The sequence below is a fragment of the Rhea americana genome, unplaced genomic scaffold (assembly GCF_003343005.1).
Source record: "Rhea americana isolate MKP2758 unplaced genomic scaffold, rheAme1 scaffold_95, whole genome shotgun sequence".
Taxonomy (NCBI): domain Eukaryota; kingdom Metazoa; phylum Chordata; class Aves; order Rheiformes; family Rheidae; genus Rhea; species Rhea americana.
Genome location: NW_028187144.1, coordinates 3,372,874 through 3,388,449, shown reverse-complemented (window position 1 = coordinate 3,388,449; position 15,576 = coordinate 3,372,874). Strand labels below are relative to the sequence as shown.

Here is a 15,576-nt window from a genome sequence, read left to right as displayed (position 1 = left end):
AACAAACCCACACAGGGTTGTTTGCAAAAACATAAATTTTGCTTACTTAAATTTTACCAGAAACAAAAAGGAACAGTAGTTAAAGTGAGCCTTTTTTGGCTAGTAAAATCTTCCAAATCCTTAGTGTGATACTTGATCTCAGTAATTCTGAATTTCACAAGACTTCAGTTTAGTCCTGACTGTAGTGATAATATTTGTATAATGCTTCCTTTAGTATTGGTGCAAGGAAAATAGTTTAATAATCAATTATTTCTGTTTCTCTGAGTACAGGTACGAAGTGGTTGTGCCTTTATGGTCCATGTATGCCAAGATGAACACCAGCTTTACAATGAGTTCTTCACAAAACCAACACCAAAACTGGAGTAGGTGGTACATACTGGTTTTTGTTTTACTGCATTTAGTTTTTACTGTACTGTGATAATAGCAGTCAGTGTTATATGGCAAATACAGTTGCACTGGAATTGTTTGGTAAGAACCAGCAAGAAGAAAAAAAAATACTTTAAGCTTCAGATTTTGATGTTTTGGGGGTTTTTCTTTGAGACAAATGGATAAATTATCCATAAGTAATCTGAGTAAATGATTAAGAGATAGACACACAGAACTAGCTGTAGAAGTTTACATTGCTATAGTTCTCAGCTGTTTCCGTATTGCCTCCATGCCTAAGGTTTGCACAGTAAATTGCAGAAATGCTTTTTATCTACTTCAGTGTAAAATTAGGTTGATAAAATTCAGCCATTTTCATCGTGGATTTAGGGTTAGCGAGCTCTGTGGACAAAGAGTATTTGCATTTTCCTGTCTATGACCTGAACTGAAGGCAAAGTTGCAGACATCAGGGGATGATGATATCTGGATCTGCTCTGCCGGATCTGAAAGAGAGACAGGGTATTTGTCTTTGCATAGAAATTGCATCATAAAAGTATGATAAGCTGCTTTAAAAAACAAACAAACAAACAAAAAAACAATGGAGCTTTGAAATCTGAACAATTGAGTAGGTTGTTCCCCTTCTCCATTTTGCTGGTATATTTTAATGATGTTTAGTTTTAAATATCGGGCAGATCATGTTCCCATGCTATGAAGTTTGTAAGTAAAGCACGTTCCTGTTAATATAACTGAGACAATAGTTTTGAGTGTTGCTTTATCTTGATACCAGGTCAGTGGAGTTTGWGTTGAGTAAATGTAACCTGGAAAAAATACTCCCCACTACCCTTCCTGTCCTCTAAAGCTAAAAGAAAAGTGGAAATGCACAGAGGCTCACTAAATAGGAGCCACACTGTCAAAGGTCTAAATGATACCTAAAACCCACAAATGACTCCAAGCCCAAGAAATTCAGTGGAGTTTGGAAGAATACTCATGTAAGCAGGAGCCTGGGAGAAGGGGGAGTATTAAAACAGTCATGGAGGAGCTAAGCTTAGGATGCTCAGAGGAACAGAATTATACTATGCGTGCGCTCTCTAGGTTCTGCTAAGTGATAACTTTTATAAGTATATCTCAAGTAGATAAAGTAATTCTACCCTCTACTCTGTCATTCCTTTCTTGGGAGTATGAGTTGCTATAGTTGTGWTGCTGTTATTTATTTATTTATTTTCCCTGCTAAATTTAAGAAGGAGCTCTTATCTGAAAAATTGAGGTCTTATGCTGGACATACTGTAGTTYTGGGGTGACTTAACAGAATTAGCTTAAGAACCTAAATTAGCTAACTTAGTCCAACTCCTGAAGCAAGTGTCAAATTTCATCGCTATTGCACTTCAAACCAAGAATAGCAATAGACTTTGGTAATTTGTAAATGTTGATGGAAAGTTGATATCCCTTGTCATAACAGCCTACTACCCTTTTTTTGCCTACATCTGAATTTTTAGTTTGAATAGAATGTCTTGAAAAATAGGTACTGTATTAGGCTTTTCTTAGATGCATAATAAATAGCCTCTTTTTTTTCTAAAATACTGAGATACTTTGAAGAAATATTAGTTAGGTATTTGTGTTCAGATCTAAGAGCTTACCAAAAATCTGGACAAGAGTAGAGATCTGAGATAGTGTTGTGTTTAATTAGGCTATCAAAACTTTCTTCTTGGTTTGTGCTTTTAACTTGAGGAGGGTTACTGTCTTGCCAAGTTGCTTCTAAAGCTATAGAATGCCAGAAGAGACAGATGCAGAATGTTTTCCTACGAAYGTTCGGTTTTTTTTTGTTCGTGCTCGGAAAGGAACCGAGTGTCCTTTTCAGAAATTCCTCTTGAATATCAAAAACAAAACAAGGAAGTTAAGGATTTTTTTTAAATACTTTAGTAAACTAACAGCTGACCAAACTGTRAATACTTAAATATCCTTACTGTTTGATACTTCCTTGTTTAAACTGGGAGATGATTTAAATTTTCAGATAATGTCAGCAGCATTATTGGCTAATACGTGATTAGTAAAGGGAGCAATGGGAGTGACAAATATGGCTTAGAATGAATATTACTTGTGTCCTTAGTTACGTGTCATTTTAAACAAGAAAGGAATATTTAATTAACAGAAGTGGGAATTTTTGGTGGTGATGCATTTTGTACTGGTTTGGTAACTTCAGGTAGGTTGGAAAACGTGTCCCACAATGTTGAGAATAGTTATGGTAGATACTGAGAATACTTACAACAGAGATTACCAAGCATCTGTTCTTGTGTTCCTGGTTCTGATAAACCGTTGACTACTTGGAGTCAGATGAGCCTTTTTTTCAAGGGACGGTGGAGATACGGTTCTGAGCTCAACAGGCACATTTCTTTATACAGAAGCCAGGTAAATCAGTTTGCAAAATCTTGACTTTGTGAGAGGTCAAGTGTTCTTTTTGTTGCTGAATTCAAAATTCTRTCCCTCAATTTTAAGTATTTGGTATCTTGTATCTCTTAAAAGACCCGTCAGGAAGTCAGGGGGTTGTTTTAAGCAGCTGTTTTCTGGGACCTCTATGATACTCTGTTGCATTGTTTTCTTGCCATCACTTTAAAAAACTTCTACCATAAAGAAATTAGTTTTTGATATAATTTTAGTTTGGTGTTTTGGGATCCTGAAAGTGTGGCTTATAGTGCTGTGTTTTTTTTTTTTTCTTTTTTCTTCACAGTGAACTCTTGGAGAAATTGTGTCTTTCATTATATGATGTTCTGAGGCCAATGATCATCCATGTTATTCACTTGGAGACTCTGTCTGAACTTTGTGGGATTCTCAAAAATGAGATGCTTGAAGACCACGTACAGAACAATGGTAACTCATAGGTGTAATCTGATTGTTTTTAACTGTCTTCCTGATTGATGATAAAAAGTGTTATTAAATTGCATGGACAAACTCTCTGGATTTCTTTTTTTTTCCTGTTTTCTAATGGGCCTTGAACATCTCARTGGTAAGATAAGGTTATTTTGAATATTTTTTTTCTGTTTGTAATAGAAAGGTTTGTATTTTCAAGGTCTGTGCTTTATCTTTATTTAAAGTAATATACTGGTATTGTAGAGTCCTATTAAAGATCATGCAAGCAGCCATCCTGCCAGTGTGTATACATGTACCAGGCTGATTTAAATGGATCTTTTCAGATAAATAAATTGCTCTAGCTGGCCCATCCATACAAAACCTTCTGTATACATGATACAAAGGAATACAAATCTATTTGGTGGTGTATCATTTTTTCTCTATCATCTCCATCTTTCCCTCCCTCCTTAACATAGCAGTTCCCACACTAAAGATTGTGATGTTAGCAGAGGAGTTATGTAGTTGATAGAAACTTTGGAATTTTGAAAATGTTYAGAGATCATAGTTTCATAAAAGTGGGCTGACCATCATAAAAGGGCTCATTTTCCTGGCATTACCAACRTGTAATAGAGTCATTTCACAGTCCTAACTTCGAACAAGCAATGAACAGGAATCATACTTTGTAGCTGTATATAAAACAGAGAAACTAATCTCTGAAACTATCGTTTTCGTGAATTGTTCATTTTCCTAGAAGTACAATTGTAACACTATTGGGAATGAGGAAGAAGTTGTAGCATAGTCTTTAGGCTGATCTTAAGGAGAGACTTTCCACTATGTAAATTCAGGCTGATACAGTCGTTCTAAAGCTGGACTTGAGCTGCTCTAGGCCACCTGTTCTATTGGGATAGGTAGACAGTTTATTTCTCAACTCTTGAGAGGCACTTTGCAGATGCTGGATATAATAAAACCAAAGAAGTGCATAGGTTTGGCATCCAGGCAGAAATGCTGTTCTTACACTTCTAGTTTTGAGAACAATTTTAAATAATGAGAATACTTAACATAGTGGCTGAGGTTTTCGGTTTGAGATCAAATTTCCCCAGCCTGATGAAAATCTAGAGAGCTGAAGTGACTGTGAAATGGAGTTCTGTAATTCCTGATATGTCACAAATTTGTTTGCATGCTGCTGTTCCAAAAATTTTTTGACTCCGGCAGATCACTTTTGTGACAGTTCTATATGAGAGACTTAAACCTTTGCATTTGTAAAACTGTTGTTGTAATGAAATTTGTGTCTTTTTTTTCAGCTGAGCAACTGGGTGCTTTTGCTGCTGGTGTCAAGCAGATGTTAGAGGATGTACAAGAGCGTCTTGTCTACAGGACACATATTTACATTCAGACTGATATAATAGGCTACAAGCCTGCTCCGGGGGATCTTGCATATCCTGACAAGTTGGAAATGATGGAGGTATCAGTTTGTTTGTTGTCCTTTATTGTTACTTTTTAAAACACATACAGCTGTGTGGTGTGGTGCATTTCGGATTTTTTTTTCAGTTCTTACCTGTACATAGTATTACTGATACCATCAAAGCAGCATCTGCTAATTTTAAATTATGACCTCAAACTCATTGTCAAAGAACACTTTATATCCAGCTCAACAAAACTGGCCATAGTTCTCACAGTTAACAATTTTATCTAAACTAGAAGCTTCTAAATTTTCCTTTTGCAGTAGTATTTTTTTTATATACTTTCATGAGTAGTAGCTATTACTAGACACATATACATACATGTATTTTTTTTCTAAGAGACAGGCAAAGTTATTTATAGGTGTACTTTCAGAWTTTCCAGTAACCTTTTTCAAGCTCTTATTATTAGCCATTTTAGTAGTCATTCTAAGCCATCTGAGTCAATGTTACTGTTAAAAGAATCAAACTAATTCTATTTATTTTAAATGGTGAATACTAAAATGACAAAAGATTTGAGAATGAAACTACTCACAGAATTATAGTAGTCAATGAAGATCTTTAGTTTTTGATTAAAGCAAACTGCATTTGATATGCAACTGAAAGCTAGTATTACATGGAAGGGTTTAAGMATAATAAAAAATCCTCCAAAACAACAACTGTTGCCATTCATTTCATTAAAAAAGACCCAATATACTGAAGGATTGAGTTGACTRAGAATGACAACTGTGTCATGGACTAGTAAGACTGGAACTTCATTGCTCTGTTCTGCTTTTCATTTGCCTACCAAAGTAGCTGGTGGTACTCAGAAATTTGCAGGATTTATTTGCAGCTGACCAGTCAGCAGAGAAGCTATTGCTTGACTTCAGAATCAGAACAGAATCAAGCTTTTCCTATAAAGTTTGTTTTATATATATTGCCCATGATCTTGAAGAAATTAGCATTGTATAACTGTACCTTATTGTTTACAATTCTTGCTTCTAACCTGACAGGTATTGTGAGAACTTTCTCATTGTTGAGTTTATATTGCTATAATCTTGTCTTTATATACGCATTTAAAACTGTTATTATGTTACAATTTGTTTTGTTGATTATAAACAAGATTTGTAGGCTTTTAGGAAAACACATAATCCCTAAGCTAGTGAGTTTTATGGAATCTGTGCATTTTATTCTGAAAGTTTAATGACTAATAGAAGTTCTTAAAGAAAAAGCAAAAACAAGTAATTGAAAAGCCCACCACACAAAATACAGCTAAATGTGATCCTTCTGTTCATGATGGATGGTGATCAAAAGTTATAAAACTGCTAGGACTGCAGTGTGGGTTCCCTGCCTCAATATTGCCCCAATATAACTGGAGGAAGAAAAGAAAAAAAGATTGTGAGAGTTTTATAATGTTAGTTAGGATGCTGCACTGCTTGCTTATAGAGGTGTAGTCTGCACCAGGCCTTATTTTGTGATTAGGGATCCATGACCATTCAGTTATGGAGAAGAAAAAAAAGAGTTTTACAGCTCATTCTAGAGGGAAGTATGCTGTTCTTCGTATGTCCTCATAAGACTGTTTCTAACTAGTTTGGGATTTGTTTTGCTGCTTGACTGCTTTTAAACCTCAAAATTTTCCTATTTAGAGAGACCTTTTGTCTGGATAACTGAATTATTAAAATGTTAAAAGTGTAGGGCAGAGCTATTTCTTACGCTGCTCTGCTCAAGTATTAAGGGAGTTATTTCCTCGTTTTTGATGTCTGTGTTGCTTTGAAGCAGGCCAATTGGTGAAAAAGGTTGAAGTGTAAAAATGTTGAGTAATGTTAGGAAAGCTTTCTAATTTACTCCCTGCAGGAGTTCAACAAAGAGCACTTAAGGGCTATCTSCGTATAACATTTATAGGAATAAAGCCATCATGGAGATTATCTATATAAAATCTAATTAAGGGTTGAATTGGGTTCCCTTGGTTTGAGCTTCTSTTTCTAGGTGCTTGACTGGTTAATCTTTGTGGATCAGTAAAAATGGGCAAAATGGAAAGAACTGCACTTTACACATGTCTATATAATGCTTTTGAGTCTTAAATTGATGTTAACATGTTTCTGCTACTGTTTTAGAAGCTGTCTTTTCAATTTTTCTAAAATACTGGTGATCTGAGTATAGCAGACTTCCRCAATTTAATACTGTTTTCTCCATTATAAACAGAGAAATATAATGCTTTTTTAAAAAAGATTACACAGTATCTTCCTTTGCAGCAAATTGCACAGAGTTTAAAAGATGAACAGAAGAAGCTACCATCTGAAGCTTCATTCTCCGATGTCCGGCTAGAAGATCCAGAGTCCTGCAGCTTAGTTAAATCTGGTATGCCTTGAAAAACATTTGCATTGTCAAATTAATGCATAAAGCTCATGGTGAGTGAGCATTAATTTGAACCATCAGTGAGAAACTTACATGCATTTTAAAGGGTTAAYTTTCTAGAAAACTTCAGAAGAGATTTTGCAAGGTAAACTTTGTCTAGGGGTTCTTAACTTTTTGGAATGAGGAGCAAATTAATTTTATATTTTCGATGACATTTTCTTGTGCTGCGGTGCAATTCATTCTGTGAAGCAACTGCTTCTGTAGCTGACAGCATCTATTATACTCTGTATAAGAATATATATTCTATATACTGSAAAATGTTCCTGCCATCAAGATGTGTACTTAAGGATCCTCCTGTTTGTTAACTGTGCTAAGATGAGAAGGGTGGTTTTGGTTGGTTGAGCAAAATTCATTTGTTAAATGAATACGTCATGTATTCAGGAGTGTCTTCGTGTGTGCCTTTAATTGGGGAAGTGACTTTTTCCTTTGAATATGTTTCTGCTTACTAAAACCAGCTATTAGTTTTAGCTATTGCAGTAATTTGTGATATAGTCCTTGACTTCTTAAATAATTGTGACCCATGTGTCTGTAAATTATAGTGAACTAGGAACAAATTTCATGAAATTTGGTTCTTTTAGTGTCAGTCATTTGAATGATACAACCCTTTATTTGTCTCGAGATCTATGAAGAAATTCTCCTTCTATTTTGTCATTTTTCAGAATAGTGTTGTTTTCCAGCAGCATCTTTCKTAGCTCTTTCAGCTGTTTCTCATATTCCTTTTGATTACCTGGCAGTTGCCAAGTTCTTGCTTGCAAGGCGTGCACTGTTCTTGCTGGCTGTTTGTAGTTACAATCCTTGTGAAGATCCAGGTTCATATACTGCATGTCCAGCCTGAGGCAAGTAACAAGTCACGTAGACCCCACCAGATTTCAAGGGGAAGAGGGGAACCTATGTGGTATCCCTCATCCAATTCTAAGATGTCTGAGACTGTTGGGCTTAGTCACCCCTCAGAAGTGTGCCTCTCCCTTTTCAGTGCTTGCTGAAGTGACTAGTAAGTATCTTCAGAACRTCCAAGGTCTGACAGACCTTCTAATTACTGTGGCAATAATTTTTTTTATTGCAAAAGGAGGGAAGATACTGCTGGATTATTTTTGGACAATTCCCACACTGATCCCATAAACAACTCACAAGGGCTTATTCTATCAACAAGTGAAACTTTAACTTTTTTGAACAGTTGCAAATAGAAATTAAGKTTATCATGCTGTTGTCTCAGCCATTTCCCAATATCTAAGGGGAAAATGAGACTAATACAAGGACTTACGTCTGCTGTATTCTGGGAAAATTCATTTTGAGCATAGAGAGATACTATAAAGGTTGTCCAGGAGGTGGGCTTTTTAATGCTAACTGAAAACCCCATGACAGAATCTTTCTTGCCTTTAATGACATGATGTCTAAACCCTGCAATTCTGCAGTTGTTATAAGGTCATCCACAGCAGAAAGAAAAGCATGAAGAAGTTAAATTGGTGGAATAGGTCTTTTCCTTTTTTCTGAGCATCTCCCAGAAAGGGAACTCCCCTTTCTCCTATATACCTTCTGTCAGTAATTGTCTGACCGCTTTCGGCTGCTGAGCTAAGTGAGGGAGTCACTGGAGACATGCCTGTAAAACTAATTCGTTAGAAAAAGGTGAGGCCGGACCGTGCCTGAAAGCAAATTCATGTATTTCACAGAATCTATTTCTGACCTGCTGAGAAGGAAAAGAACTATGCAATTGTGGTGCAATAAAATGTTATATTACTATCGGGATCGATATAAACTGCAGTCCGTATTGCAGTCTCCTTTAGTTGAAAGGATAGCTGGATAAGGTTTTCATGTGTGTATTTTACTTTTAAATAGGTTCAGCAGAATCTCTTAATCCCAGGCAGCAGACGACGATTTCACCAGCAGATCTGCATGGAATGTGGTATCCTACTGTCAGAAGGACTTTAGTGTGTCTCTCCAAACTCTACAGATGCATAGATGTATGCAAATATTTCTTTATCTAGTGTTTCAAGAGAAGTCATGAAATGTGTAACACCATTTCCAAATGTTTTAATCTAAATTAGGAATGGATAATTACTGGTCCCTGCTATTTCTTGTTAGTCTTTTTGTTAGTATATTTATGTAAACTAAGTAAACTTAAAAATGTAGCTCATTATTTCCTTTATAATAATATTTAGCTCAATATTCATTCATTTACAAYTTTGTATTTGTAGAATTAGAAAAAAGGCACTGGTTTGTATAGCTGTAACATTTGCTATTACAGAGATATTTCAGTTTCTGATGCTTAAGATGCTTATTACAGCAGAGTTGAGGAGAGAATGAGACAGGAGAAAGCAGAAATTTCTAAGTCAGTTGCAGAGGGTGAACTTGTTGCTGAAACCTCTGGGGGAATGTGTTTCTTGCTATATATGCTTTGCAGGACATCATACAAGGTGATGTTTCTGGCATTAAAAATGACGACTGTATTTCTGCATTTTCAAAACATCTTCAGTTTTTTGTGGCACATCATTACAACTTTAAAAATTTACGAAACCGATACACAGATGCTAAGCAACTGTTTACATTATCCAGTCTTTAAGGCAGTAGGAATCCGCACACCTGACAAAAACAAGTATGCAGTATTTGCTTCTGATGAAGTATTTCAATACTTTCCCTTTAAAGTCTGTTTTTATTTGTCACCTACCAACATAAAAGGCTAGTAAGCCTCTGATGAACTTGCTGCATTTTTTTTTTTGCTTTTCTATTTTCTGTCTTATTAAATACATGTTAGTGCATTTCAAAATATTGTTGAGAGGCATCACCTGAACTGCTGCCACAGTGGTACTTGCTTAAAAATAAACTAGAGTATATTAGTACCTTATTATGTAATATATGAGCCTTGTTAAGGTATGTGAATATTTGCCATGATATTTCTGACTGGACCTTTGGAGATGTTATTTTTGAGTTGTTTGCATAACTCGTTTGTGGTGTGCCTAAACAATCTGGTTTTGTTTTTTTTCTTTCTTGCTTTGCCCTGAGGTATTCTAGTGGAATTGGTATGACTTACCTGCTTCCTCTAGAGAGGAGAGGGAATGAGTGAAGTGCTGACAGCTCTTGGGACCGTCAGGGGTGCTCCCTGCTCCCTCCTGCTGGGAGAAGGCAGCCAGCTCTTCTGACTGTTGCAGCTCAGCCGTATGATCTAATTGCTGCAGCTTAATGAGTTACTCTGGGTCACCTGGGCGACGGCGGCTGTCATGTTTGTTTACTAACCTGTGACAAACATGAGATAATGTGACTTTGCTTGGGGTTAAGCTCACTCAAATGATCTCATGTTTATTGCAAGTTTAAACTACGCTCGTTGCTCCTCTGACACGTGAAGTATCTGAGGTTATGCAGTGAGCGTAACTTGTGCAGGTAGCTGTGGATGCATTGGGTGTCACTGACCGTGCCGCTAGCTGGGTGCACCGGCTGGCAGCTGGGTAGGGCTTGCCTGAATGTGTACCTGTGTCCAATCAGGTGCAGTAGCCAGCTTTTGTATTTGAAGGCTCTGTCCTGTTTTACAATATGTTCTTAGCAGATTAATCCGTAGTTTTGTGTTACTGTAAGCATATACATCACAAGCCACAATTCTGAATTCTACTTAAGCTTTGTAAACACTTTTTTTGTCTGTTTTCATCCCTGCAGAGGGCAGTGTTTCAGGGATTGTCGCAAGAGGCTTTATCTGCCTGCATTCACTCGCTGTTGGGAGCTGCAGATTCTATCAGCAAAAATAAGGTCGGAATCAGTGCTTTGAATTTGATTTCCCCCCCCCATCATGTATACCAAAAGCAAATCAGTATTTTTTTGGAATTCTGTTGAACTCTGTTACATGTTGCTCTGTCCAGAGATCTGAAGGAATTGTTAGTTTTAGTTATGGTAAGATATTRTAAAACAAAGATAAAAGTTCATATGCAAGTCCATCTGAAAAGCAGAACGGCATGTCATGTTACAAGCTGCTGTAATGAACAAGAGTTCAGTCAAGTGACRCCTAAAGAAAAATTCTGAAATAACTCTGTTCTTTATATTTCTTTGTTGTCATTGCTTGCTACCCCCTTTTTTGTTTTCAAATATTTTTCTAAGTATTAACTTATTTGGAGGGATTTGATAAGTATTCATTGATCAGATCTGCCTATAATCAAAAGGTTTCCTCTGATCTGTTCCTCAAAGTTTGAAGCAGTTTCATGAAGATATTTATGCCTTGCATGCAACTTTAATTGGATGAAACCCTTTTTTCCTGTTGCAGTTTCCTTAATAAAAATGCTGTACTGTTTTGCTAATTCCTAACAGCGAAGAAGTGAAATTGATACAAAAAAATACCAAACCAAACCAGAAAAAAAAAACACAGAAAAGTAGGCTAAACATGGTAGGCTAAGCATGGTGATATTGTATAAACTGTAAATACTTAATAGAAAAAAGTTATAGCTGCTATTAGAAGTGAAGAATTGTTTTGAAGTGTTGCTCTTCTGACAGTGTCCTTCTAAAAAATACAATTTATTAAATGTCTTTAAAAAAAATCCAAACATTTCCTTTGAACTTGAGCAGTTAACCAGTTCGTACATAATACAGAGCTCTACAGTTAATTATCCTTTCTAACATTAAGCATTCAAGTTAGTCTTGACTGTAGAAACTGAAACTGATCCTGCAGTGAGCTCTGGACAGGTTGACCCAGGACTGGGATCTTTATCCCTTTGCTCTTRATGCATGTTAATTTTATATTATCAGGTGAAATCATGCATATAAGAATTAAAAAAAGAACACTCAAAACCCTTCCAACACTTATTTTTACTAACACTCTTATTTAATAAAACTGTAAATGTAAAACTTTCTTCACTATTTTAACGATACTCTGTCAAGAGAAGTTCTCTTCCAACTTACAAAGCAAATAAATATTCTTGAATCCTCCTCCATTTACCTCAGTGAGCCATGAACTTTAAAGATTAAGCTGCATGCAATATAAACCACACAGCTAAAATAACAAGCAGTGCAAAACCAATTGTCACAGTGGTGAAAACTTAGCCTTATTTTATTCTTTGTGTCTTTGCTATACTGCTGAGAAATTAACTAAGCTTTACACTTAATGATATGAGAAAAATGCCTCGTAAGACCTTTGCACAATAACACAGTTAATGTTTCTGCAATAACCTTGATCATCTCCTGTTTTTTTTTCTAATCATCCAGCCCTGATCTTTTTCAATTGTAAGTTATGAGTTACATGAAATATATAAAGTAAATAAGTTGTGAAGAATTAGATTGTATCTCAAATAATCTCTCAAACCTGTACATAATGAGGACTTAGTAATGCAGCTGTATAATCTAATTCCTCTAAGGAGCATGAATAAAGTCTGCTTCAGTAGAACAATCTATTAGGAATAGTACAGAAGTGGGGCTTTTTGGTCCCAGAGTGTAGTCAAGGGTGCTACAGAATAATGGGAAAAAATTGTAAGACTGTTAGAATTAATTTTATTACAGTAAGTAACTGATAAAAGTGGAGGTGTTGAAACTGCTGTTCATTTAATACTTTTTTTTCTTTTTTTAAACATGTGATGCGTGTTCTTTTTCTTGTGCTGTAGACCCAGGTTGATGGACAGCTTTTCTTAATAAAACATCTTTTGATTCTTCGTGAACAAATTGCTCCTTTCCACACTGAATTCACCATTAAGGAAATTTCCCTGGACCTTAAGAAAACTAGAGGTACTGAACAGTTGCTGGCTACAGAATGGGATGGAATTGTCCTCCCTTGGTGTGCTAGCAGTAGTTCTGGGGTCATTTCATGTTCACCTGCAATGACCTGTGTGCTTAYTCTAATCTCTTGCTTTGTTCTTATCTTTTCTGAAGCCAAAAGAAAAAGAAAACCCCAATCCTCTGTTAAGGGCAATTCAAGATGTGTCTAACAAGTTCTTTACTTTTTGTGTGAAATGCATTTGACTGTGCTTTTTGCTGCTGACCTAGCTTGTGTTTGCAGTCTTTTTAAGAACAGCTAAGTGATYTTTACATTTCTATTTCACAGAGATCTCTCCTCTTTGCTGACCTTTTAAAAGAATAACTCTTGTTACTGCTGTTTAGCTGGTTAATTTAAAAATTAATAGTTGACTTGCCTAGAATAAGTTAAGATTTTCTGTGAGRTTTGGTTTTAAGAAATGGCTTCTTTTATTGCAAACATAATAAGTAGTTATATGAAGTAAGCRTGCCTCTTGTAGGAAGGGAAAATGCAGAACAGTGGCTCTGGCTTTTAAAACTGTACTATGCTTGCTTTGCGAAATGCATGGAAAAAAATTCTCAATGGAAAAGTGAAGGGTCATAGAATTTTCAAATTCATAATTTAAAGAGAAAAGTAATCAGAAGTAGGTCAGGTTTTACTTCCATTCCAGAAGAGAAGTAACTTTTCTTTCCTACTAATACGCTGCTGTTTTAACTTGGAAGTGAGAAATCCTTACACTAACCATTTCACCTGTTGCATTTGAACATCAATGAAAACTCCTACCTGTTGAGTAGTTTCTAGTTGACTGGAGGTTATAGGGTAAATACATCCTTTTGGTGTCTTGTCCTGGCTGACATAAAAGTTTGTTCTCTATTTAATTGAATAAATTTTTGTGCCAGCCAGTGCTTTGCAGCTGATGGTGGTAAGTAATGGTAAACACTTTATGCTACATATGGGGGTAGAAAAGATGTAAGCTGTGCTTAATTCTTAATGTAGTATAGCATAAGCAAGTAGGGATTTAAAGACTTTGTGTTCTTGTGGAAGCAAAATAACATGGCTGCTAGGAGTTTTACTGTCTTCTAGCCATGCTTTCTGCACATAGGTATAACTTGGGTTTCTTAGATAAAAGGACATTCCTTAATGTAAAAGTCAAGCTCCCATGCTTTTTTATTTTTTTTTATTTTTTTATTTTTTTAGTATAAAATGCTGAGGTGGTTATAACTGGAAGACACACTGGGGAGAGGTTTTCACGCTGATTAGCTCTTAGGCATCTAATTAAGAACTTAGGCTCTTTTTGGAATCAGTGAAGTTTCTGGGAAATAATTCAAGAAAGGAAATGAATCTTCCTCTGCTGTCTCCTGTAACTGCATAGGAGTGTAGACTCTTAGTTTAGTGCCAAGCCTATGTGCACTCCTTTAAGTCATACATCTGTTTTCCCACCCATTGTTTTACACAGCAACAGGGACAGAGAACTACTTCTAAAATAAAAGAACACTTTGAGATTCATTGGAGCCACAGGCACTACTGAAACTGTGTTGATATTTTTCCCCTCACGTTGACGACATCCTTCTAACACTATAGGAATAATTTTGTTTTCTTGGGCTAGCTGCAGACATAACTGCTTTTCCTTCTTCAGACCTCTGCAGAGACTATAAACAATGCTTTGTTGTTTAGTCCTAACTACACAAGGACAGTGTACAAGAAGACAATGCCAGTTCTAAGTTATTTTGTGCAACCATAGGCATAGGTATTCCAAGGCAGCATGGACCAAATCCTGCCTGTCTGTCTTTAACTGCTTAGTTTGCTACTTMTGCAAAGTCTTTTTCACTTGAAGATAGAGTTACAAGTGGAAAAGGGCTTGCAGTATTTCCTGCTGGTAGCATTATAATTAATAGCAGTCATTTGTTGCTTTAGGTAATGCGTTTATCTGTTTAGACTGTGCAGCCACTGGAACTGGGTTTACAGTACCTAGAATGATCTACAGCTGAAAAGTAGTAGATCAGACTGTGTGTGTCCTCATGCATTTCTGTGCACGTGCATTTGTGCATGCATTTGCATTATACCTAGCAGTAGTGGGATCCCTGATGTCTTTAGAGGTAATCATGCTATGCCATTTTAATGAGTAAATGAGCGATTATGTTTTAGATTCCTGTAGCTGAATCCCATCTACTTACAATGTGAGTGACTTTGTTTCACAGATGCGGCATTTAAAATCCTGAACCCAAAGACAGTTTCAAGATTTTTTAGGCTAAATAGCAACAACGCCTTGATACAGTTCTTACTGGAGGTAATACAGAGTCTTTAATTGTGTAAGAAAAACCTAGTCGTTTAAGTGGGTGGTGATCTCTGGCAAATAAAAAGGAGAGAATTGTTGTCTTCTGTTCAAGGGTACTCCAGAAATCAGAGAACATTATATCGACTCTAAAAAAGATGTAGATCGTCATCTGAAATCAGCTTGTGAGCAGTTTATTCAGCAGCAGACCAAACAGTTTATAGAGCAGCTGGAGGAGTTCATGACAAAGGTACAAAGATGTTGTATGTTTATTAATCTAACTGAAAAACTGGTAGGTCAAGGAATTAGTTTTTAAATTGGATATAACGGAGTCTGCTAGTACTACCTGGTTAGCTGAAGATGATCACGTTTCCCATTATAAGATTGTGTTTTCTTTTAAGTTTCAGCAAGAATTGTCCAGGCATTTTTAAGACTAAAGGCTCAGAGGAACTATGAACTATGGTTTGTTTTTAAAAGTGGCTCTTTATGATCTTTCATCAAGAAGCTTTTCCTGTTTCATTGCGTTCAAACAGGTCTGTGAAATTTAACAGAAG

General features: G+C 36.1%; 1 protein-coding gene across 2 annotated transcripts in view; it reads left to right on the top strand.

Annotated features, from left to right (window-relative positions):
• COG3 (component of oligomeric golgi complex 3) overlaps window positions 1–15,576 on the top strand; it is a 33,451-nt gene that overhangs the window by 10,979 nt on the left and 6,896 nt on the right. For both annotated transcript variants that reach the window (XM_085324990.1, XM_085324991.1), the window contains exons 11-19: window positions 271–362; window positions 3,086–3,225; window positions 4,506–4,666; window positions 6,893–6,998; window positions 8,889–9,013; window positions 10,698–10,787; window positions 12,623–12,743; window positions 14,949–15,037; window positions 15,138–15,272. In XM_085324990.1, the coding sequence (XP_085181116.1) occupies window positions 271–362; window positions 3,086–3,225; window positions 4,506–4,666; window positions 6,893–6,998; window positions 8,889–9,013; window positions 10,698–10,787; window positions 12,623–12,743; window positions 14,949–15,037; window positions 15,138–15,272 (1,059 nt within the window). The remainder of the gene's footprint in view (window positions 1–270; window positions 363–3,085; window positions 3,226–4,505; window positions 4,667–6,892; window positions 6,999–8,888; window positions 9,014–10,697; window positions 10,788–12,622; window positions 12,744–14,948; window positions 15,038–15,137; window positions 15,273–15,576) is intronic.